Here is a 27,008-nt window from a genome sequence, read left to right as displayed (position 1 = left end):
ACTTATTAACTCTAATAATTTGTTTGTACCTTCTTTTCATTTCTTCATGTACATAATCACATTATATACTCATAAAAAGAGTTTTACTTCTTTTTTCCCCAAGGTTATTGAGATATAATTGACATATAACAATTTGTAAGTTTAAAGTATACAACGTGTTGATTAGATACACTTAAATATTGTGAAATGATTACCACCATAGCGTTAGCAAACACCTCCATCACCTCACATAGTTACCACTTCTTTTTTGTAGTGAGAACTTTAAGACTTATTGTCTTAGCAACTTTCCAGTATATAATACAGTATTGTTACTTTTCATTTTCCAATTATTGTAAACATTATTTCTTTTTCTTGCCTTACTGCACTGGTTAAGACTTCCAAAACTATACTGGATGTTAGTGGTGATTGTTGATAACCTTATTTTGCTTGTGATCTCAGGAGAGGCCTATATTTTATCATTAAGCATGATGTTAGCTGAAAGATGTTCCTATCTCGTTAGGTTGCTGAGAGGTTTCTTTCTGTTTTTTCTTAATGTATTGGTGTTGAATTTTATGAAAGTTTCTCTGTAGCTATTGAGATCACCTTATAATTTTCCTCCTGAAAGTTAACATACCAAATACAGTGATTTTCAAGTCCTTGTAATCCTAGAATAAATTCCATTTGGTAATGATGTATCACCTTTTTAATATATCACTGACTGAGTTAGATGATATATTTCAGGATTATTTCATCCATGTTTCTGACAGATCTTAGCTTGTAATTTTCCTTTCTTGTAACATACCTATCAGATTTTGGTATCTGAGTATGCTTGCCTCATAAAATGACTTGGGAGCATTCCCACCTCTATTTATGAAAGAGTTTGTGAAAGATTGGTATCATTTATACCTTAAATATTTGAAAGGATTCACAATCCATCTGGGCTTGAAGTTTGTTTTTTAGTTTTTTTCTCTTTTTTTTTTTTTTGGTAGAAAGGCTTTCAGCTACACATTCATTTTCTTTTATAACCTTAAAAATACTCAGATTTATTTGAGTTTATCAATTTTATTAACCTCACAAAGTATAAATTTGGCATTATTGTCTCTATTGTATTCTATTTTATTCATTTCTCTTCTTATCTTTATTTCCTTCCTTATGTGTTAAAATCTTCAATGATGAGAGTGAATTTAAGTTCTATCAATTATGCTTTACAAGTTTTGAAACTATGCTTACAGGTACACAAAAATTTAAGATTGTTATGTCTCTCTGTTGAATGGATCTTTGTCCTTCTTTTTCTCATAATATTTCTTTTCTTAGAGTCTATTTTGTCTGATATTAATATAGCTATACTGATTTTCTTTTGTTAGTCTTTGCATGATACATTTTCTCCCTTCTTTATCCTTATAATCTATCTGCTTCTTTATATTTAAAGTGTGTCTCTTGTAAACAGCATATAGCAGATCTTCTTTTATTATGTAGTCTGACAATCTTTGCTTTCAGTCACAGAATTAAGGCCATTTACATTTAATGGAATTACTGGTATAGTTGGGTTAAAGTTCATAATGTTGCTATTTGTTTTCCATCTATTTTATCTGTTCTATGTTCTTTCCTTCACTTAGCATTATATCATATAATGTCCCATAACTCTACATTGAGTTCATACATTTTGTTTTTAATGACCCCACAATAGCCCATTGTTTTGACCCACATCTTATTGAACCATTAGCTATCATTTATTTCTTCTAATAATTTTGCTATTACAGATAATGCTGTGCTGAACATCTTTATATACATCACTTTCCACTTTCTGTATTATTTCCTTTGGGTATATTTTTTAGTGCAGAATTACTGATTCAAGGGATAGAAACATCTTTATAATTCTTAGTACAATTTGTCACCTTGCTTTCCCTAAAGAATTACTCCAGTTTATAAGGTTGTTAGCAGTGTGTAGCTATAGTGATTTCATTGCAGTCTTGATAGCACTGTGAGTTCCTTTTTGAATTAAAAAAAAAGTATGGAAAAGACCTGAAGGGGAATCAGAATTATATTTACCAATGCCACTGCTGTGTGTAAGTAAACAGAAAAAAGGAAAGCCATTTTCCTGAAATGTGTTCATTTCAGCTACAAGCTGGACTAAAATTCCAACTGTTCTGCTTCTATTTTGCACGCACCTTGGCTTTGGCAATAGCCCCTGTAAATAACTTTGTAAAAGAATGCATATTTATGACATAATATGTGAACTGGCATATACTTTTTATTTGAGTCTAATAAACCTATAATTCACAAATAAAACCAAAACAGGTTTACAGAATCAGAGGAAAGAGCAGAGAGAGAAAGGAGATCCAACTGAAAATATGCTTAAAAGCACAGTGAACACATGTTTCTAAGTTACATTTAAATCTTATCATGAATAATCTCCAAATAGAGTGGCAGCATCACTAAACTTAACGGTCATTGTTTCCCCAGGTAGGTGATTGTGTTGAGGAGTAGTGGAAAGGAACTCTTAACATTTTAATTACTTTGCAGAACACTTAAGGTGACATTATCTCATTTGAGCACAAGTACCCTGTAAGGCACATATTTCTAATTGTTTTGTAGAAGAAGAAATTGGGATTCCCTAGAGGTGAAATGATTTACCTAAGTTCACATAGTTGAAAACTAGCAGAGTGGTGACTCAAACTTATGTCTTAGCTTCTTAAGCCTGTGACCTTTTCAATATGTCTAAGGGTTACTTTCAACAACTGTTATTGAAATGTTAATCTACCACAGAGTTCTTTATTAGAAAATATTAATGAAAATGACCATAGTGAAGATGAAAACTTTTCTAAAGAATTAAGATAAGAGATTTATTATAGCATGATCTAAACTGGCATAAAATTCAGGAGATTCCATCACTGAAAGTGCTATAGAAACTCAGTAAAATCCTATCTTCTTGACATTATAGCCCTATGATCTGGACCCGGGATTTCAGTCTTAGAACACACACACACACACACACACACACACACACACACACACACACACACAATAACACCAGAAAGTAAAATAATGGTAGAGTAACAATGTCATTCATACTCAGGAGCCCTCTGGGTCTTCACATTAAATATCTAGTTTTTGAAATTTAAAAAACAATGCTGTGAAACTTCATTGTAGGAGATGGAAACTAAAAATTACCTTTAATTAAGCAAATCTATTGTTTTTGGCTAGTTATCTTCCCCTAAAACCACATCTCAAGTCTTTACTCAATTCATGACAAACATTAACTAGCCTATTATTAAAAATAGAAATATTTCAGCATGTTACTCTCAGGGTAAATACCTATAAGCTGTCTTTTGAAAGTTTTTCATGTCCACAAATAATCTCATAATTTATATTGCCCTACTGTTTTAGAAATCAGTATACTTATGCACACTCTCAATCCTTCTTAATCATATTATTATAAAACAAATCTGAATCTGAATAAAGCAAGATATATAAGTATGGATCACATTGGTCATAATTTTATCATCTTCCTCCAGTAACTTCACATTAATAATTTTTTTAAAAAAACCTTATATCTAAAAGAAGTAAATATGATCCGAAACATGAAGTATTTTATAAATCTGAGGTGACTCTTATGAGTATTTAGAACCAAATAATTCTGTCCATTCCTTGCTCCTAATGTTTTAGTTCCATGTGCCAAGGTAGCAAAATGAGTCCTTCCTGGAACTTTTTAAAATTATATCAGCTGACAGCTGTATGCAATCAATCTGATTCAACCAGCCAAAACTAGATTTCTTTCTCAACCAACCCCTGAATGTAACGTTTGTGTGTCTTGGAACAGAATGCGTTTTTATGTGGGAAAAAAATAGAGTAAATCTTTTATTTACTCTCCAGGAAGTATTTGGTTACCAGACCCAGAATCTACGCAGAGCTCTCTGCCTCATAACATCCGTGCTGACCTGTGGGGTCCTTCTCCTGTTATTCTACTGGAAGCCGCAGTGGAGGGTATGGGCCAACTGTATCCCATGCTCCTTGCAAGAAGCAGAAACTATTTTGCTAAGGACAACGGTGCGTGTCCTTCTGTGTTGCATCTATTGCACAGCCTGTGATGGCCAGCGTTCCAGAGTGGATCCTCCTCTATTTAAGTTTCCCTGTCCACAAATAGGAGATGGCAAAACTATCTCTGCCGTCTCTTTGCTGTGTCTTATTTTGACTCAGGAATGAAGGGCATTTCCTCCACATCAGCCTGGAGAAATTTCTACCATGTCAGGCTCATTGTGAGAGCCCTTAGCCATTACATGAGCAGTGGCTGTCCGTGTTATAACTCTTAAAGACATAACATGGGCATGATTGTTCAGTTTTTCAGAAATATGTATTTTGAGGAAATTATACATTTTAAACATCAAGGTGTGATTTTAAGATAGCTGGAAACTATTTTCTAGATATAAAGTTTCTTGCAAAGTGTATCTTTCTCTTTATTCCCTAGCACAGTGGTTCTTAAATTTTAGTCCAAATCAGAATTACCTGGAGGGATCTTTAAAACAGAGACTGCTGAATATTGGATCCAGTAGGTTTGGGGTGAGGCTGAGAACCTGCATTTCTAGCAGGTTCCAAGATAATGCTGTTGCTCTTATCTGCAGCTCAAACTTTGGGAACCACTGGTCTACCACTTGTTAGGTATTTGGTTGATTGAGTGCTTTATTGAACAACATTGGAGAATTTATGGACTGGATTGTCTTCTCTAGGATGAATTTCAAAGATATATGAGGAAGAAGGTAATCTGCCTCTACTTATCCACACTGAAGTTTCCTGTAAGCAAGAACCCAGAAGAACCCCTGGTGGCTGACTACCACTCTGTCATAAACCAAGCCATACTGAAGCCAGAATTAAAAGTAAGTGATTTTAAGAGTACAATGTTATGGCATGTTTTTGTTACAAGAAAATAATGTACTTATTGGATGAAAGTTCTGAAAATCACACTGCTGGGCTGGGAATTACAGCTACGTATCAAGGAAAGTGAGAGCTGCATGTAATAGACAACCCTCACCTCCCCTGACAGGTGAATGACAACTTTCCTATTACATTTGTAATTGCATTTGCAATGTTTCCAAGTGCAGAAAATCAGGTATGTTTGGAACCACTTGGAGAAGAGGTTTCAGAAAGTTGGGTAAGTCCGAATTTTCCTCAGCACTCATCAGGATCTATGGGAAGAACACTGATTTGTTAAGTACCATGAACTGAAGTACGGTTCCTGTCCTGACCACACCCTAGGTTGCTGGAAGATAACAGCACCTGCTACAACATCCATCATACGTTTGGACTGGGTCTGACCGGTGGAGAACAAGAGGTCAGGTGGGGTTTGTGGTACTCCTGGAGTAAACTCTGCCAGCAGAAATGGAGATACCACATCGCTTATGATCAGTGAATTGTTGGCATAATGTTTCATCAGCTTCATATAACCCCAGCTCATTTACTGGCATCAGAGAGATGTCGTAAATTATTCTCATCTTAGGCACACTAATTAAAAAGAAAAGACCGAAAGAACAGTACAAGCAAATAACATTTGATCTTTTCTCTCAGGATTATAGAACAGTATTCTCTGTGTTGTCTTTTCTTTCCTCAAAAAATCTTGAGTCATTTCATAAACATCAGCATCTTAATCCTCCAAATCCTCTGAGAGACAGAAAGACAATATGATGATTGCATTTTACTATGGAGAACCAGCCCTGGAGAGAAGGATTTTGTTTGCTCAGTTAATTGTGTCATTCACCACTGTTATTTACAGAACCTAGAACAGTGCCTGATTCATGGTAGAAGCTCAATAGATATGTGTGGAAGGAATGAATAAGTAAATGCATTCATTGATCTGTGAACTAAACTCTAATATGCCAGGCGTTTCGCAAGGCACAAGTGATCTAAGGATAAATAAGACTTAGTCATCGTCTCAGAGACATTAACTGACTGGAAGGAAAGAGAGACAAAGAATAGTGGTACAATTATGAGAATGAGATCTATAGATGCCAATAGATTAGAAAATCATAGTATAATAGTAGCACAGGAAATTCTTAGGCTCCTTGTTAACTCACAGTGACCTAGAGTCCCTGCTTCCCTCATCTGTAATTTGAAATGGCGAATCCTGGTGACTGAAAGTAAACCATTGCAAGCCTTCCCAGGAATCTTAATAATCACCTTCATTTCTTGCCCAGTTTTAGGGACAAGAAGAAGGATCTGCCTGACCATCTTCACAGTTAGTCAGAAACAAAAATTCTCAAGCTAAGACGCAATCTCGTACTTAAAATATAGGTTCTTGGGTTCTCCTCCATAATTCTGATTTAGTAGGTAGAAGCTGGGGTAGTGGTAAGAAAAGAAACTGCATTTTTAGCAAGCATCCCCATAATTTGTATTCACACCAAGCCTGCGAGCTACTGATCTGTTATTGTTTTCAAGTCTTCCCTCTGACTGAACGCTATGCAAAATGAACCAGGCATCTAGATTATGACAATATTACAAAGTGCCTTAGAGATGGTATCATTATATAAGATTTCAGATACAATGCTTAAAACACTGAAATACAAGAAGTGTTCAAAGTCATTAAAAACATATTGCTTTAATAGCATTAAGCACAGGACATTTAAAGGATTGATCTATTTAGGAAATCTAGTTGATAAATATAGATATACTCTGCCTAGGAAAAATCTTTCCACAGGAAAGATTTCCCATCGTGTAGCTACCTCATGTTTGTCCTTATTTATCAAGTGCCAATCTTTAGTAAACATCATACATCATTAAATTTAAATCTGGTCCACACAGTAAAGAACTTGACAATCTAATAAGCAAGACACAGAATATAGTTTCCCAAATATGAAGACTAGAGGAGACAATCTACTTAGAATCATAGAGCCACATTTTATTTTGTGGGTTTTTCTCTTCGGAGAGTAAAGAAAGCAAGTAGAATATGGAGCATTCCCCTGCTCCCCCACCAGTTTTCCCTTTTATATTTTAGTGTAAGACTAAATGCTTTTTTCAAAAATGTATTGTGATTGATTAGTTGGTTGAATGACAGCTTATCAATTTCCTAAATCAATTCGAGCTTGCTTGCATGAAAAGCAAGGACTCAATAAAAGAAATAAAGGAAGAGGGATACACAGAAATCTCTGATCATAAAAAGCCACAAAATCTAAATACAACTTCCTCTTTCAGGCTTCATAGCAGCAAGGCAAAGAGAAAATGCACAGATGTTCATAGTCTCACTTTCCTGTAGCAAAAAGCAAATCAAGACATCAGCTGTGATAATTTTACTCTGGAGAGAAATTGCCAGAGGGCATCAGGAAGAAAGCAGGAAAATTATTCCAGGAGGTTCCCTGCCCCTACCTTCATTCATTCATGAACCGAACACAACTTCGCATCTTAGTGCCTGTCCCAGACAGGTCCATAGACACTTGGGGTAATTCTCTTACCGCAGGGACACAGGGCCTTATGGAAAATACACACTTACCTCATCCCTCATTCATCCAAGCTGTCTTCCTATTAGGACAGTTTTTAAGTTGAGTGACCCTTCATCTTTTCACTTAGCCCACCTTTATTTAGCTTATTTACCTTTGCCTCCTTTATTTAGCCTCCTGAAGGAGAACTTTCTGGCAGTAGAGATCTAGGCACGTCCTAATCAGGGGTTAGCTCCAGACCAATTGCCTTGTTGGTAACCCAGAACTCCAGAAGAAAAAAATTTTGGTGGCTAAGGTTTGCTAATGTCTCTAATGGGAATACTCCAACCATGGCTGATTTCAGTGTGACATTGCTGAATGTGGAGCTGTGAAAGTGGTACTCATAATTGGCTTGGTGATTCTGCAGGACCAAACTTAATTCTCAACACTTGTCACACCACTGAGAAAAAAGGCATGCCTGTTAGTACCAGAGGAAAGAAATCTGAGTGACAGCAGCAAAAGAGGGTGGATTTGCCATCAACGCTTCAGCTCCAAGCTGGTGGAAGCTTTTCCAGGAGAAGAGAGAGAGAAAAGAAGCAAGAGGAAGGCGGGGGAGAGAGAAAGAGATTTAGGGCTGCTACGAAACCCTTTTCTCTTACTCCTCAGTCTTATGGGAAGCAAACATCAGAAAAGAAATTGTGCCTATAGACCATGACCTTTTCCCCTTGGAAAGCTCCATCCTTAGAATACAGCCCACATATAGATACTCACCCATCAGATCAGTTCTTTGAGAAAAGAACAAGGAAGGTTTGGTTGGAGTAGAAGAGACAGGCTTTACTCATTCTTCTGGAATCCAATGAGATTGTCTCAAATCTTAGCGTTTGGTTAGAAGTCAATAATTTATGTAAAAATATAACCCATGGTTCTACGGCTCTGAATCCACTCAAAGTATAAAATCACTTAACTCTAAGGCCTTGTTTCAGAGCAAAACCTTATGGCAGCGCGAGTAAGCCTAAGTCCTGGGTCTCTCTGGAGATCCTGGGATTTCTCCATCCCCACCTACCCCCAGATGCCCTCCTGGTCCTCTGCTTTCTGGATCTTCATGCCTGGGAATGCTCCAGGCACTTTCCCCAAAAGCTGATGAGAAGCATCTCACTTAGCTCACATATAGGGCTTGAAACCCTGCAAGAACTTGAGGTTATCTGAAAATGTGCTTTAGGAAATGAAATAGACAGGTCACAGATAAGAACTAATGTGAAAAAGGAAAATCATTTTGTTATTTGTAAAACGGATCCTCTCTGTACAAATTATAAAGTATAGAAGCAGGTTCAAGTACTGCTAAAATAGGGAATTTTTCCCCCGAAAGCAGTTTCTCAAAACATGCCTATCTTGTTATTATTATTATTTTTTAATGGGAAGGCTCTAAGACCAACAAACGTGTTATACTCTACAACCATACCCAAATCCCAGAAATTGGGTACCGTTTCTATGCATCTGTGAATTTCTTAGCTCTCCCTTCCTTTAGAAAGTGGGTATGTTAGGGGAGTGAGGGATTAGCCAGCAAAATCACCTGGGAACTTTTTTCAAACTCTAATAAACCCGCTCCCTAAAAATTCCACAGTTCATAGAAACGGGTCATGCCAGAATCCTCAGGCTTAGTCTTAACTGTTTGGAAAACTACAGGCCTCCCTCCCTGCCAAGGACTCTATGGGTGGCTTATCAGAATGGAAGCCGAGCCGTCACATGCAGTTTGAAGATGCTCACCAGTGATTCTGACATGCTCCTCCTGCCTCTTTGAGGACCCCCAGCCTAGTCTTCACCATCTGGAGCCGAAAGGGCCTAGCAAAAAACATATTCTCAACAATTATTTGGTGAACAAATTGATAAATGGATGAATGAATGAACAAATCATCACATTGAAAAGAGATAGAGACCATCGCCAAAGAAAATATTCCTAGTCATTCATGCTTGGTTTTTTCAGAAATACCTTCCAGCAGGTTTACTAATATCTCATGGTTGCAAGAAACCTCAGTGCTCCCTCAAGCACAGCTCCTAGCCAGTGCAGAGATGCCCTTCATAACTTCCCCTGTTAAGAAATCCTTCCATCTCTTTGGAGAGGGACCTTCTACGTCCAAAGCAATTATTCCCCTAATGAATGGTTCTGAATATTAGGCAAGTCTACTTAATTTCATTCTGACTATTTAGTTTTGTGAGGCCACCTGGAATAATTCTAGGGCTTCTTTTTCCCCTGCCAGCTCGTCAGATTTCTAAAGTCAGGGCATGTCATCTCCTTTGTTCCTTGGAACTTTGCTCATGTGACCCAGCTTCAAACCTCATATTCCTTCCAGTTGCTCAGCCATTGGTCACTGTCCCTGAAAATTCTGCTTGGCCTGTGCTGAGATTGAGATGAGTACACAATTCCCTAAACATGCAATACTTTTTGGCAAGAGACAGTGGAATAGATGAAGTAGCAAGGGGCATGCCTGTCTGTGATTCAAACATGGCTGTCAACTGAAAAAAGAACGCACAACCTAAAAGTTGAGAATTATGTTTATTTGGCGGACATTCTGAGGACTTCAAGCCGGTGAGACAGGACTCTCAGGTCTCATGGAGGTCCATGCATGTTGCTGCAAATGGCATTATTTCATTCTTTTTTAATGGCTGAGTAATATTCCATTGTATACATGTACCACAACTTTTGGACTATTGTGATGATCAAATGAGAGAATTTTTTGTAAAAACTTTGTAAATTGTAAATTGCTATGCAAACACGAAGGCTTCTTTTTTTAAATTTTTATTTTATATTGGAGTATAGTTTATGTACAATGTTGTATTAGTTTCAGGCATACAGCAAAGTGATTTAGTTATACATGTACATATATCTATTCTTTTTCAGATTCTTTTCCCATATAGGTTATTACAGAGTATTGAGTAGAGTTCCCTGTGCTATACAATAGATCCTCACTGATTTTCTATTTTATATATAATAGTGTGCATATGTTAATAGTGTGCATATGTTAATCCCAACCTCTTAATTTATCCCTCCCTGAGGGCTTCTTATTGTAATGTACATATGTGTGGATTTACAAGTTGTTAGCCGTGAGGACCATATACCATCTTGCACTTCATTGGCTCATTCCTTCATGTATTCATTGAGTTCATATGCTAAGGACCTGTCCTAGGTGTTGGAGATACCAAGGTAAGATAGACATGATCTCCAACATCAAGGGCAGTCTAGAATGCCTGAGAATTCTAGGAATATTTTCGTATCTGTGTCTTTTTAGCTGCTCTTAGAATATAATCAAATTATTTTTTTAAAAAACTCAAAATGCCTTTCTAATTTCATTTTGATTCTTGAGTTGTACTGTACTTAAGATATATTTTAACCAGAAAAACAACTTTGTGTCCATCATGTACTAACTTTTATTTAAAAATATATTAGTATTTTGAGATTGGCATGTTAATTTTTGATTGAAGACACAAAGTCCCTAAAGGGTAGAGAAGGGACTCCTGCTTAGTGTGGTCTGTACTCACTTATTAATATGAGCATGTAGCTGTGACACTAACAGATGATTAATCTCCTACAGAAGATTAGTGTGGGGGTCAAATGCCATTGAGGTTGAACTCCAACCCACGTGGAAGCTGCTTGTTAAACAGGTAACTGTTTTCATTTATTTTTGAAAATAAACTCCTGTTTTTTCCTTTTTTCTTTCTAGTACTCAGAGAAAAGTCTGTGTTTTGTGCAACTTTTTTTTGTTATTCCCGGTGACTTTAGTTTATGCGTTTCCTGTCTATTGAGGTTTTCTTTTTTATTATTGTTTCAATAAATATATATATTTTATATATAACTGGCCCTTTTCAATAACCACTTGTTTTAAATTCAAATCCCTTCCCAGTGTGAGGGACAGATTCCCGTTTCATACTCTTCTGTTGTTCGTTTTGTTCTTTTCAGTGTTTTATGGTGGTTGTGATGGGTGGGGGGAGTGGGGAGGGTTGTTATTATTTCATGATCTCTTTGAGGATTGAGAAAGGATTATTTTGGTCTTTTTCATACTGTTCTATCACTCTATTATATCCATTTTCTTGAGAGTGACTTCTTCCTTGGTTGGTGTTTTTGTTTGTTTGTTTTAGAATATTTTCTCTGTATGCTTCGAAGTTATTGCTTTTGGTAAGCTCAGCTTGGGTGGGACTTTCCCTTCTTCCATTTCTCTTCCTCTCTGTGCTCACTCTCACTTTTTGGTGGTTCTTATTAGTCCCCATGTGTCCCCAGTTCAGAACTAGGGCCTGTATTGGAGGTTTGTGTTCTGTCCCTTGGGGATCTGTTCGATGCAGGCCCCGAGCTAGCTTGGGGCTTGGCTAAGTTCACAGCTGCATCACCAACTTGTCTCTCCTATTCCTCCCTCTGCTGGTGAACCCTTGCTGGTTGTGACTTTTCTCAGCCTCTGCTCTGGGGCAAGGCTGGTTTTGTCCCCTGCCACTTGTGGGACACTTATTCCTCCTAGCATTGAGCTCCTAGTCATTGATCTCCAGTCCTTGTATGAAAACCAACAGACTGATCAATCAGTCCCCACTCAGTGCTGCATGTTTCTAGTCTATTTCTAATCCACAAAGATGGTCATTTGGGTTTTTAATGTGACCATTTTTTAAAATAAATTTTTTATTAGACTTTTTTTAGAGCAGTCTTAGGTTCACAGCAAAATTGATTGGAAGGCACTGAGATTTCCCCCATACCCCATGCCTCCACATATGCACGATCTCTCTTACTATTAAAAAAGCAGGATGCTTTTTAAACTTCTTATTCAAGTACATTTTCAAATTACCAAAGACTCTTTCAAGTGTCAATTTAGTCTATTTTGAAAAGAGTGTTAATATTTTCTGGCACTTATGAATTAGGCCTTTAGTAGAAAAAAAAAAGTAAAACTATGTCTTCACATTTGGTTTCAAAAGAATATTGAATAAGGGAACTAAATTAAATGGTGTTGTTTCTTCTACAAGAAGTATTTAACCAATTTTCTACTGAGTTTATACAAACTCGAAATCATATTATCTCAAATGTGTAATATACAATTAAAGCATTTTATGCCAAGCAGACAGAAGAGCTATAATTTGTAAGAAAACATGTTGCAACGGAAATTATAAAAACATTAAGGAACACAAGCTTCTTTAATGTACAAAATATATCCAAGAGTTTAAGAAACTTTTAAGATATATCCTATTAACTTATTAACCAGATGTCAGTTCATTTTTAGGGCTAAGGTAGAAGTTTATTTAATATATTAGAGAATTATAGAAAGTAGAGGTAAGAAAAAGCGGCAGTGGTTTTAGGTACTATTTCATCTAATTCATAATAATTATAAAGAGCACTTCATCAAGAAAAGAATCCTTGGGCTTCCCTGGTGGCGCAATGGTTGAGAGTCCGTCTGCCAATGCAGGGGACACAGGTTCGTGCCGCGGTCCGGGAAGATCCCACATGCCAAGAGCGGCTGGGCCCGTAAGCCATGGACGCTGAGCCTGCGCGTCCGGAGCCTGTGCTCCGCAACGGGAGAGGCCACAACAGTGAGAGGCCTGCATACCACAAAAAAAAAAAAAAAATGAAAAGAAAAGAATCCTTGCTTTGCTCAGATGGACTCTTTATTCAAGCTGTGTGTAGGTCATGTGACCTTCTCTAGCTCCCTGGGGTTTGCCCTCTCTGCTATTATTATTAATAGTGAAGTCAGCAAGACCAAAATGGGGACAGTTGAGGGAATTTTAAAAGTTGAAGATGTTATTAAGAGACCAAAAATACCTGCGTGGATGACCGTCTTTGGGGCTGGTGACAAATTCTGCCCATGATTTTCACTGCATCTTTGGATAAGACGTTTCCCTTCCCTGGGTAAGACCTTCCCTCTTTGTTCAAGGGAAGGTCCATGCTGACTCGACTGACTCTCAGAGGATCTTACTAAGACCTGTGACATGAGAGTATGTTATTTGTAAATGAATGACCTGGATAAAAGTGGAATCTTTAATTTTCATTGTACAACTTGACTACATTGGCAGCATGTGATTACATGAAAAAGAAACCTGCAATAAAAAGTTCAAAATTGAAGTTTGTTTTTAAAAGAGTCTGAATCATGTGTCTTCTCCATTGTGGGTACATCTGTTTAAAAAGGTAAAATGTTAGATTTTGTTATTGGTCAAATATTTTTGAAAATTCTAAATAAATAAGAATGATCAATTTGTGGGCATGGCTCTGAGTGCTTAAAATAAATTTGCTTCTACTATATCACATTTTATGTGCTTGACATTGTCTCTACTGAAATTAACAGAGTTCTAAGTGAATTCTATTGTTGTATGTTGTAAAAATGGAAGAAAAAATTCTATAAAGAAATGACATCATCTTGACTGCCGCTATGGTCCATGCAAGTGACCCAGATGCTCTTTTCATACCTTCATAGGTTTTAAATCTATGCTACGTGTTTCAAGCCTTTACCCTCACTTTGTGGCTGTCTCAGGGTTACATCGAATACTCAGTGGCCATCATCATCTGTTCTCTCCATTGTCTTAAGTGTGTACGATTTGCGACAGGTAAGAACAGAAATCGTAGCTGGATTCTATTTAGCTTCTAGCTGCACAAGAAGCCAAACCTATGGCCTTTCCACTGAGAGCAAAGAGTTGCTTTGTTAAACATAAGTCATAACAAAAGGAAAAGCAAGGGCTTACTAAATATGGGACCTCAGGAGGAGGGCTTCAGGAATGCTAGGTAGATTTAAACATCTTTGCAAACTCTTATTATCAACTGATGGCTGCACTGAATACAATGTTTAGAAGGACTCTGAGGCTGTGTCTGAGCATAGTGGGAAAGAAAACAGTGATGGATTAATGATGACAGCATAGTACCTGTCCGTCTCTCTTACTATTGCTGTTCATCTTACAGCCATTTAAAATCCTCCTTTTAAAGAAAATCAGTCTTATAAATGGTATAGCAACACATTCAGAAGTGGAATCTAGCTGAATATTACTTACCACAGCCCTTCTGAATCTCATTTTCCCACAGCATCTTTCTAGAGAATGTTCTACTACTTTGCTTAAGATGCATCAGGCTAGGGCTTCCCTGGTCGCACAGTGGTTGAGAATCTGCCTGCTAATGCAGGGGACACGGGTTCGAGCCCTGGTCTGGGAAGATCCCACATGCCACGGAGCAACTAGGCCTGTGAGCCACAACTACTGAGCCTGCACGTCTGGAGCCTGTGCTCTGCAACAAGAAAGGCCGCGACAGTGAGAGGCCCGCGCACCGCGATAAAGAGGGGCCCCCGCTTGCCACAACTAGAGAAAGCCCTCACACAGAAACGAAGACCCAACACAGCAAAAATAAATAAATTAATTAATAAACTCCTACCCCCAACATCTTCTTTAAAAAAAAAAAATGCATCAGGCTAAATTATGAGGCAATATCCAAAGGGTGTCTCCCTGTATTTGTTGTATATTTTTGAAAACTTGACTGTGAAATTGGCTTTTTAGACACAGGGAACAATGGTACTTGTATCCACCTGTCAACCCTATTGAACTGTTGAAATCACCTAGTTTTCTCAAACTTCATCCTTCATCTAGAGAAGAGGAAACTAAGATTTCCAGGGGAAACAAACAGGGGAGCTTGTTCAGGTCATAAAGTGGGTTTGTGACAGAGTCAGGGCTTCCGGCTCCTCATAACTGAAATTCTATTGCACGTGCAATATTTCCTTAGCAGAGAGCACTTTCCAAAGTAGCACATAGCTGGGGAAGAAAGTCAAACCTACGTGTGAGAGGAGAGCTGAATTCTAGCCATCAGCAGAGTAAAGTCTGGGCCCATGTCAGTAAGGCAGACATGGAGGCTTTAAACAAGCCCAGCTGAAAGAGATCTTTTATTTTTACTCTATTTCAGTCACTCAGCAAATATTAGATCTAAGGTTGGCTTTTTGTCTGGTTTTAGATGCTACAAATTTTGAGCTATGAAGTGTTTGATGAGAAATGAAAGAAACGCAATATATATTTAAAGAGTTAGAAAACAGGACCTAAAAATGAAAAGTTATGTCAATGGAGACACTTTGAGCTAGAGAGTGAGGACTAGAAGGGATTTGTTTTATTTATTTATTTGTTTTGTTTTTTTGGCTTTTTCTCTCTTTTTTTTTGCGATACGCGGGCCTCTCACTGTTGTGGCCTCTTCCGTTGCGGAGCGCAGGCTCCGGACGCGCAGGCTCAGCGGCCATGGCTCACGGGCCCAGCCGCTCCGCGGCATGTGGGATCTTCCCGGACCTGGGCACGAACCCGTGTCCCCTGCGTCGGCAGGCGGACTGTCAACCACTGCGCCACCAGGGAAGCCCCCTTGGCTTTTTCTTTTTTTAAAAAAATGAGTGCCTAGTGTGTTTCTTCATGAACAAATTTAAATCACAAAAATATTACCAGTGATCAGTAACCTGCCTCTGACGGTGGCAATTCCTTTCTGTCTGGCTGCCAAGTCAGCGGGCAGAGTGACTGTCCTTCTGGTGAACTCTGAGCATTTGAACAAAAGAAGGAAAATAAACACCAGGACAATAAAGGATCTGGCACTTTCTACTCGGCCACACTAGGAAAGAAATTATCGTGTCCCAAACGTTTACCTTTGTCATTTGATAGAGGTATGTAACGTGAAGGCCCCATATCAAATTTCTAGTTCCTGGGTTTTGAGAAATCTTTGTTTTAATAGAATATCTAATTTGATACCTACGAGCCACTCGTATGCTTTCTGGCTGATGTCAAACCTCAGTGAATACAGGTCTTCTCCCATGTGCTTCCCTCTATTGGGAATACATAGACACACAATCACCTGAGTATATCATCGCAAACCATCTCAGGGTTCTGAGGAAAAATACAGAATGCTCTGAGGACTTTGGCAGGGAGATCTTATCTAGTCAAGTTAAAATTCCCTGCTCACTACTCCTATTTGTGTTACTTGACACTATTTGTTACTTGACACTTTAATGGTCACCTTCCTTATTTGTAAGATATGTGTGTTTGTGTTCAATGTTACGGTCAAGAAAAGTAAATGAAACAATGCATCTGAATTACTTGTGTTCCTGGTACCTAGTAGGCACTCATCAAATGTTACCTTTTGTTACTGTTACGGCTGTCGCTGTTTTTATTACTGTTCTTGGAGTGGGGAAAGTAGATTATGGAAAGATGGAAGGAGGCACAGAGATTGAAGGGAGGAGGGATAACCTGAACAAGAAAGTAGCACAGGAACATCCCAGGACAGGGCTTCTAGCCACCACTGACTCATTTATTGTGTGGCTCTGGGATCTCTTTTCTCCTCCCTGGACTCGCTTTCCTCAGCTGTAAATAGTGGAGGTTAAACTCTGTCTCTTTAGGTCCCACCTTTTTAGGGTTCTATCATTTTGCCAGGGCCACCAGTAAGGCATGAAAAAAGGGCTCTTGGAAACTTTAAAACACTCATAAGAAACTTTCTGGCCACTGGGAATGTGGGAGCACGTTTTGGAGACTGGAGTCCATTCCTACAGGACCCTATTAATTTTGGACTAACTAGCCGCATAGACTACTCAGTCAGGATGTGGACAAATAATAGAAACCTGTTTAAACCCCCTTAACCACAACAGGGATATGGATTATAAATATGCACCAGTAGCTCACGAAACCCAAGAACATGAAGTACAGATGGACTTTACTGGGGGGCTGGACCCAGGAACTTGGGTTACTCTTCCCAGCCTCCTATTCTCAGACAAGTAGGGAACGAAATACACAGATTCTGGGGCAGTGCTCCACCACTACTCCTCTCCTCTGAAAACTGGGGGTACCCAGAGCCCAGAGCTGACAGCCCACACCTGATTTGTTCCATGTGGCTTTCTCCTTCCACTGGCACAGCTAGTTAGAACAGGGGGCACCCGACCAGTGGAAGCCAATCCGTCAACAGGCGTGATGGCAACGTATCTTTTTGCCTGAGATCCTGGAATAAAGCCTTGAAGCTGCTGGTCATACTCTGTTAGGAAAATGATCTGAAAAATGACGTATAGCTAGGACCAGGGTGACCAGTCTTGATCCCTGTGTATGGACAAGCAAAGAAAAAAAAAAACTTCTGCAGAGAAAGAGAGGAAAAGAGTGAACCAAATACACAGTGAGACACAGAGGTGAGCAATACACAGTCCAGCAGAGACAGGGTCACCTGTTCCTCACAGCGTTTTCTGTTCCTGTTCAGGAAACTTCCTTGGGACACTTGGCTGTACTTCCCACCCTTCGGTTCCTTCCTAAGACATCCCTGCATCCTCATATATTCTCATCCTCTGCTTAAAGCAGCCTAACAAGTTTCTGTTACTTGCAGTCAATTTGTCCCAAGGAAATGTGGTGCTACTGTTTGATACATTATGCTCCCCTAGCATGTTTCCACCTATTTCCCCTGACTTAGGTACTGTCTCTGTCCTACACAGTATCCATCTGTATCTTTATGACAAATTTCAGTCTCTCTTTTAAAATTCCTTTACAATGCCCATGTCTTCACTTGGAACTCAGGTATACCTTTCTTTAAGGAAACCCCAAATAAATTTAGAAATTCCTGTGGAGGAGTAGGGGAAGTGTTGTAGCAAAAGTTAGGTTTGATTCTATAGGCCAGAGGGCAATGTTTCAGTGAGAAAATTACTTGAGATTCCTGAGTTCCTAAACTCTTACCTATTAAATCAAAATATCTACAGAATAAGAGGAATTTACACTTTTTAACAGTTTCATAACAGGTGATTTTTATGCATTCTAAAGGCTTAATTAACAGCTGTTGTTACAGAGGAACACACCAAAGGCAAATTCAAGCACAAAGATCCCAAATATATCTATTTATTTATTTATTCATGTCATCACCAGCTGAACGTATTTTTCACTCTTTTTACTCTATCAGATGCACAGAAGTACAAGTTTATATGGAGATTTATTTAGGTATTTATTAATTTGTTTTATCAAAACAGAATTGTCCTATGTGTGTTTATCTGGAACTTGCATTTTTTACTTTACAATATATATAATGGCCATCCACCATTATAAACAAATAATTCTAGATCATGTTTCAAAATAATGATGTGATATTCCATAGTATACCATAATTTATTCAAATATTCTCCTCTTTATGGAAAATAAGGGGTTTCTTCTCCAATTTTTGCCACCACAAATATGTTGCATTAAACATAACTACAATATAGGGTAGCCTTACATATTAGTGTTTGCAACTCTTTTTTCAGCAAAACAATCAAAACCAGGTTGCTGAATCAAAAGATATGTATGTTTTGGATATTAATAAATGCTGTAATATTATTTTCCCCAAATGAAATAATTCATTCTCCTATCAGCAACATATGAGAATATTCATTTTCCCAGATCCTCACCAGCATTAGGTGTTACAGCTCGACATTTAAAAATTTCAATCTAATACTTTTTTTTAATTGCATCTCATTGATGTTTTAATTTACATTTCCCTGACTGCTAGTGAGATTAGACACACACTTTCCTTTGTCTAAAAGAGATTTGCATTTTTATTTACTGTCTGTTTATATCCATCATATAGGTGAAAAAGTTTTATTTTTTAGTCTTTTTTCTCTTGACCTTGACTTTTGCTAGCTTTATAAAATATGTCTAGTTAAATATGTTTCTTTCTCTTTATGGCTTCTGGGTTTCTTGTTTTGCTTATAAAGTTTTCCTCTTCCAAAACTGGATACTCTTTTTTTTCTATTTGTAATTTTCTTAATATTTATTTTAAAGTCCTCAATGGAATTTAAACATGCAGATTCTACACCTTAAAGAATCCCTGAATGCCTTTACTCAAAATAATGACTGGCACGAGAATTTCAGACTTGATGGCAATATTGCAAAAGACTTCTTTGAAATGATGACACTAATTCCATTAGCAGTTAGCATTTGTTAATAAAACCTTATCTGACCCAACCTGCAAGGCATCTTGTAACACTATGCAAAATGGGCCAGTTTCCTGAAACTGTATCTTTGCAGTTTAAACCAAAAGTGCTCAACAATTAATATCTGTTTAGCACTACAATTTGCAATGGACTCTGACATTTATAATGAATGTGCTTGTATGAAGCTTGGCAAGCTGTGAAATGATACACATATGATATATCCTCCCATCACCCGAGAGGGAGGGACAGGGCCAATCAGGGATGTAAAGCGACCTGCTCACACTCACCCAGGAACGGCAGCTGCAGACCTTAGTCCCAGGTTTCCTGACTCCAAGTCAAGTCGCTGTGCCATTGAGCAAAATCTCAACGTAACCTGTGAGCTTCCTGTGGCAGTAGATGAGGTTTCAATAATTTTATAACAAAAAGCAGATTTGGGGAGGAGGGCTGGCAGGAAGGGAAGAAAGAGCACCTACTGCCATCTCCAAATCATGCTAAATAAATACATGCTTTTGAGAACTGCAGGAGGGGAAGTGTTGGCAGAAGTGGGATAAGACATCTTATCCCACTTATCATGCGTCTACTCTAGCCCCAGTTCATGTCGCACAGAGAGGTTAACCTTGCCTAAGCCAAGAAGCACCCCGTTGCAGTGCAGTCCCTTTCTACCACGTTTGGTGCAGGTATGAGTGCAAACCTGGGCGCTCAATTGCATTTCCATTGAACGGTACTGGCTCCACGGGCGGCTGCTGGCAATAGCGCGGAGAGTATCTGGCCTCATTCAGGACTGAGCTGGGCTCAAGAGACACCTGAGTTAATGCCCTCATTACTCATCTCTGGAGGAAATCCAGCCAGAGCAAACACAAGGACACACAGCAACAGATACCAAATAATAACAGTATGCAAATTAGCCTTGGAAACGGATCCTGGTCCCACCGAACAGGAACTGGAGAAAGCAGAGGGGGCCTAATGAAAATCAGGCAGCGAGCTTCGAAATCATGGCAAGCATCACAGAGCTGGCTTTCTCCTAGCTGGTTGGTTGTCATAGAAACCTGTGTTTGTAGAGTTTCTGAGTACATTAGCTCAAAGAGGATGCTTATATTATCCTACTGTAGTGTTGCTGGGAGAAATAGAATAATTCAGTTCAGTTAAATAAATATTTGCTGAGGATCTGCTACGTGATACACCACAGGGGATACAGATAAATACATAGTCTCATCCTTGAACCTCCTGACTTAGAGGGGAGACCTGACAAGAAAACAGATAGCTCTGATGGAACAAGATCTATACACTAATACAGGTGGAAGCACAGTGAGCAGTACAATTAATTCTTCCTGGGGGTGTTAAGGACTTATGGAGAGGAGATGACATTTGAGCAGGGCTTTATGTGAAGGATTAGAAAGAGTTGGCTAGTAGAAAACAGGGGTAAACATCCCAGGGAACAGCTCGAGTGAAGGCACAGAAGCATGGCAGTTTACGCAGAATGCTAAGTCTGATAAACAAATCCAGTTTTCTGCCATCATGAGTTTTGAGAATTACAGTCAAGCACTATTAACTCATACTTCACCACTTCCAAATGTGTTATCATCCTTTTAAGCTAAGTTGAAATTGTATGACATTGACTAAGAGAGTTTGCTAAGCAAGAAAATAACTTAAAGAAATTTGTAAGGAAGGATGTTTATCTTCTTAAAGGGCAAAAGCTGCTTTCAAGCACTTTCAGAGAACATATTCATCAACAGAAAAGGCTTTAGAGTCAGATGAACCTGGTTTTATTTTGACTTTAATACTTAGTAAGAAAATGATTGTGGGCAAGTTACTTTAACATTTTCAATCCCCTGTTTTTTTGTTTTTGTTTTGCTATATGTACTTTGGAGGTAATATAGCATTTTCATCATAGGATTATCTTGAGGATTAAAAAAAAAATCAAGCCATACATTCCAAGTGCCTAAAATAGCACCTGGCACATGGTGACTGAATAAAGTTCTAAACTGTTTAAAAATAATAATTTGAGTCATTTGTTATACTCTGGGTATTTCTTCCATGAAGCCTTGGGGGTTTTGAATAAATCTCTGATATGCAAAATAAATCATGTCATTTTAGAGCTTGAAGGGAAGTTGAGAATAATCCAGTTCAATGTTGTCTGTTTACAAAGGAAACGGCTAACTTATAAGGTGAAATGTCTTATGTATGGGTATCTGGCTAGTTAGTGGGTAAGCCTGACCCACCACACAGGAATCCTGACTGAATCCAGTGCTGTTGCTACCAAACCGCTTTCTCACTGTCACCCACCATTTAAATGAATGCCCCAACAGGCGAGCCTCAAGGAGTCAAGTTAGGGCAATGAATACGTGCCCAATATCACTTCTTCCACTCAGCTGGTCCAAATAATTGATGTTTAGCTTTTCATGCAAAACTGAAGTAAATAATAAATAGTTCTATATAAATATTAACACTGAACTCATTGTGTTCTCTCAAGAGGAAAGATGCATAACTGTGTGGAATGCTTGTCTAAGCCTGATGAGATGTATAACATTAGACAGCATCAACAAAACAGATAAAAATAATTTAACATCTAAAAAGAAGTTTTACATTTGAATTATGTTAAGCTGTGTCTCACCATGTTGACAGTGTTCAGACCTCTTCTACTTAGAATTATCTGAGTAACTGACATCCATGCAGAGAGGGGCAGTGCTTTCCAGGGATGCCTCGGCTGGTCCAGCATTGTACTCCCTCTGGCTCGTGGCGCCCCTGACAGTCAGTTTAGAGAACTCTGTGGACCACATCCCTTCTCACCTCTGTTTTCCTGTCCCCTAAATCATTCTAGCAGATGCTTCCTCCACCTCTCCAGGGTGCTTCCATTTCCTCTGCTTTGTCAGGGTCCTATCTCAGTGAATTCCACCTCAAGTGAATTTTTCCAGCTGATGTACTCAGACAACTGTTTTGTTTTGTTTTTTAACAACAACTTTCTTATTAATCATCGACACTTACTGAGCTCTTACTATAGTAATGAATACTATCCAAAGGGTTAAGTAAAATAAGATAAGCCTTAAGTAACTTAAAACAACCGTATAAAATAGATACTGCTGGGGCTTCCCTGGTGGCGCAGTGGTTGAGAGTCCGCCTGCCAATGCAGGGGACACGGGTTCATGCCCCGGTCCGGGAAGATCCCACATGCCATGGAGCGGCTGGGCCCGTGAGCCATGGCCGCTGAGCCTGTGCATCCGGAGCCTGTGCTCTGCAATGGGAGAGGCCACAGCGGTGAGAGGCCCGCGTACCGCAAAAAAAAAAAAAAAAAAAAAAAAAAAAAAAGATACTGCTATTATCTCCACCTTTGGATGAGGAAAAGGGAGTTATACAGGCTAAATAACTCATAAGTGGTAGCACCAGGATTCCAAACGGAGCAGCATGACTCCAGGCTGCAGAATTATCCAATGTGAAAACCCACCAGTTCATAAAGGAGGCAATGGTTGTTCCACTTACGATCAAAATACAACCTAAATATTCACAGGCTCTTACAATGGAAAGCCACTTCCAGTTCATACTCAGCTTTGCTTTCTACGGACAGGGCAACAGAGGCACAGAGAACGGGAGTGGTCTCGTTGCTTTTCTTCAGTCTAATCATGCATCCTCAAGAAAGGAAGTCTTGGTTCCTTGGCTTGAGTCCATGTGGCAGTGACTGTGCATCATCTTTCTTGGGATTGAAATAGCATTAAACTAATGAGCATATTTGCTGCTGTAAGTAGGGAGTTGAGTGAAGTAAGCGTTGAGGCGGGGGAACAGGAGCATGGAAAGTAGATTTGAGTTTTTCCCCAGAGGCAGTTTGGCTGTGACAGTAGGTTCAGCATTTACTGTATTCAGATCAGGTGGTTTTCCAGATATGGAAATATTAGATAGTTAAACACTGACTTTGAATTTGTAGCAATCAGTTAAGCTGCACAACCTTGTGAAGGATCACAACGAAGTCCAGGTTACAATCATTGCAAAGAGGCAAAGGTAAGGGATGGGTTCTGCCATCGTCAGCATCCTGGTATTCAGAGTGGAGTCAGTCTCATTTGTTTTATTGGTCAAGGAGAAAAAGGGTTTTCTCATTAAACTGAGGACTGGAGCTAAGGTGAGGTAAACAAGGCATCATAGATGCAAACTTCAAGGAGGCAAGGTCATGAGAATGCTGGCCTGTACCTGCGGGAGCCTGAGTGAGCCCCTCGTTGAATTCTGTACCCTACGTACCTGGCATGCCTCACCCTGGTCCCAGCCCTGATTGAACCATTTCTGTCCAATGTCTGATTTATTTCAAATTCCTTCTGTCCTCCATATTTCACTTACTGGAATGTTACTGGGTAAGCCTTCTTAAGGCTTTGTGATTTCCCCTACTAACCATCCCAAACAGACCTTGCATCATATATTTCAATCTCTTATCTGGAGCCCAGGCCTGCATGAGGCTTATAGATGGCTGGCTGGACATTTGGCATTGGCTCTGAGTTAGCCTGGGCTGGGGTGGCCATGACTCTCAGCAAGGAGTAGCTGCACTCCTGGGCAGCAGAAGTTGGTCTGGAGTATTTACATAGGCCCCAATCCAAGAACAGATTGTGCTATGGGGTGTGGGGGGAATGGGGAGGACGGTCAGGAAGCCAACCACAGAGAGTAAAGGAGCAGCAAAGGGGCATTCCTTCATTGACCAACGCCACCGAGTGCCTTCGGTGGGCAGAGCGCTGTCTCAGGCACTGAGATCAAGATGGGACGCTTGTTGCTGAGCAAATCCTTCGCCATGGCCCGGGTATCAATTCCCTAATCCTGGTTCTCTGGGAATCCGCAGTTGAGTGGAAAGGGGCTGGAGCAGGTGAGCATGCAAGGGTAGTTCTTGGCCAACAAGTTGATAAGAGTTCTCAGTTGTTTTTATTGTTAAGTATAAACCGGAAAAGTTCAGCTAGTCATGTAAACGTTGCCATTGTATAAGTTTGCAGGAGCTAGAGTCCCGTCTCTTGGTTCCCGGAGATATTCTTATTCTTCCAGGAAGACTTTCATTGCCATGCGATGCTGCTCTGATTGATGGAAGCTGTGTGGTGCACGAAGGCATGCTCACAGGTAGGCAGTTGTCACGAAGCTTCCTCTTCCCTTCCAACAGCCAGGCCAGGTGAGCAAAGTAGTTCAGTGTACACTTACCTGCTTTATACCAAGGCTAAGGTATTGAGAGATAGATGAGGAAGACACACCCAGACTATTCATGCAGATGGAAACCATATATGCAAACAGGAAATGTTTAAGCATATAGGAATCAAGACACACGAAACTAGAAGAAAAGACTTCTACAACATGGGATCAGTTAATTGCCTGATGGGTGGGATGAATAGGGTGCTCTGAGTTCAGAGGAGTGTCAGAACATCATACTGTTTGATGCACAGTCTCTTCATAAATATACGGATAATTTATACTCCTGTACAAACAAAACACAGCCTAAAACCATCACCTCACAATTGGCAGGAAGCAGAGATTTTATCCAGCCCTGTACTCTGTAGATGGAAAACCAAGCCCCAGCTTTCAGTGGGAAGGAGATTGAGTTGAACATTCCAGAAAGGCAATAAAATAGTTCCGTTCTCTAGAATCATGTTTCCAGTTGATCTCACTGAGCAGAAAACTGGTTTTCTAGTTACGGTTTGAACTATCCTTGTCCTCATTTATACTCTGTACAGTCCATTTGAATTTGGGTAATTAGTAAGGCACTATTTATAAAATATTCTTCAGGCGAAAAAGAAAATACACAGAGCATCTTAATGAGAGAAGGAGTAACTATATGACACCACAGAAATAGAAAGTATTGGCCTACTCTGCTTGCAGATTATTGCATTTTTCTGTTTCCAAACGGTGTAAAGACAGGAAAAAAAAAAAACCCACACACGCACAAAACTTTTTTAACATCACCTGAACATAAAGAGAGGCATTCTCTATTCCTAAATTGTTCAACACAAGTAGATTGCACATGAAAAAATGGGTCTGCTTAAATTAAAATTGAGATAGGAAAATGTAGTAAACATAAATATGTTCAGTATAATTACAAAATACCCCTTTAATGTGTTAAAATCTAACTGCCTTGTAATGGCAGTGATGAGAATTTGCATACTGATCATATCTTTCATCCAGAATGCTGCCATCGTACCCTAAGTATAAACCTCAAACCCGAGAAAACTGTGCTCTTCACTCAGAGGCAGCAATTGTCTCGTATTCCCAGCAGCGTGCCAACCAAGAACAGCACCCCTCACGGTGACACAGAGCATGGCAGTGAGAAAACAGGGGAGGACACACAGCAGGGTTTACTGCCCTGGGTCTGCTGACCTGGGCGACCGTTCTTGTCCTGATTCTCATGAAAACTCAGTGTCTCAGAGAAGTAGGAACGGTAAAAATACCACCTTTTAACAGATGTGCAAAGTTGACCTAAAATGACCTCAAATGGTCAGTGGTCTTTCTGAGGGTCTATTTCAGGAAACATAAAGTCACCAGCATTTATATATATGTAACCTAAGTACTGATCAAGTCAATTTTAGAAACAGACACATAAAATGGAAATACATCTATTTCTTTCTCTTTAACTTCTTGAAATAGATCTAAGTGCCAACATGCTCTGAATACTTTCTTACACATCCTGCCTAGATCCTCTCGCTCACGTATGTATTTGTGGAAAGGATCCTGATTGAGCAATCAAGTTAGGGTTAGATTCCTGAAACTACAACTGTATTTCTGGGCATGTGTCCACAAGTGTGACTCAGGTAGTTCCCCATGTGCAAAAGTAGTCCTTTGCATATACAGAAGTCTGTCTTTATGTAGGAAGAATAGCAGATACTCCTAACATCTCTATAGCAATTTATATTTTTAGAAGCAACTTTTATACCTCACTTCATTGTAACATAAAACAAATTAGACTAGGAACTATTATAATACCCCATCTACAGATAAGGAAACTGAGGTGAAGAGAGACCAGGGTTGCTCAGTTAGTGAGAAAAAAGTCAGAGCTGGAGGTGACATTGGCTTTCAGACATGAGGGACCGTAGGCGTGAGGACGATGATTTGAGGGTGGGTTCAGCCACTGCCTTTGTGTCTCATCACCTTTTCCTCTCTCCTGGTTATTCCCATTCATAGCACATACCCAGTGTGGGATCTTTCCTCCTCATCTTCATAACCTCATCCTATTGTCATGAGCTCGGCTGTGCAAGAAACAACTTTATTTTACACTTCATTTTTATTTTGGCTCCAAATTCTGGCCACCCTTGAAAGTACGCGGTACGAAGTATCTGGTACAAGTCAGGTGTCCCCATCAATTAGCAGGACCTCTCGACTCTGGTCTGGCTACAGAAGTTGCATAAGGCACTGCGGAGGGGCATCTGGTCTGGGGCTCACTCCTCTTTCTGTTGCCTCACACCACGTGGCCCTTGGGAAGCATCCGGGGCCTATCTACCTGGAAAAGGAGGCAGACCCAGGTGAAGTTGCTCTCGGTTTCTACACACTTCTAGAATGTTTCCATATCCTAATTTCGTCTAGGCCCCTTCTCTCAAAGACACACGATATCTAAGTTTCCTTTAGGGTTTCTTCCAACTCCCGGTCCAGGGTTTTGTTTGGTTTGGTTTGGTTTGGTTTGGTTAGGAAAGTAGTAGAGGAAAGGCATGGTGAACAGAAAAGCTTTGTTCTCACTCTCAGGTGGTCGCTAAAATCCATTATCAAATTTATGAATGACTTTTGAAACTCAAAAGCTAGT

The 27,008-nt window shown here is 39.4% G+C and overlaps 1 protein-coding gene across 1 annotated transcript in view; it reads left to right on the top strand.

The window, feature by feature from the left end:
• Positions 1-27,008, top strand: part of ATP13A5 (ATPase 13A5) — a 101,317-nt gene that overhangs the window by 11,638 nt on the left and 62,671 nt on the right. The window contains 10 exon segments of the mRNA XM_049709850.1: positions 3,853-4,026; positions 4,704-4,855; positions 5,060-5,125; positions 5,230-5,310; positions 10,967-11,036; positions 13,814-13,902; positions 13,904-13,943; positions 23,187-23,260; positions 24,222-24,398; positions 25,365-25,584. Of these exon segments, the coding sequence (XP_049565807.1) occupies positions 3,853-4,026; positions 4,704-4,855; positions 5,060-5,125; positions 5,230-5,310; positions 10,967-11,036; positions 13,814-13,902; positions 13,904-13,943; positions 23,187-23,260; positions 24,222-24,398; positions 25,365-25,584 (1,143 nt within the window).

Source organism: Orcinus orca, chromosome 5, assembly GCF_937001465.1.
Source record: "Orcinus orca chromosome 5, mOrcOrc1.1, whole genome shotgun sequence".
NCBI lineage: Eukaryota > Metazoa > Chordata > Mammalia > Artiodactyla > Delphinidae > Orcinus > Orcinus orca.
The sequence above is the reverse complement of the archived record's forward strand: the minus strand, read 5'-3'. Positions and strand labels throughout refer to the sequence as shown.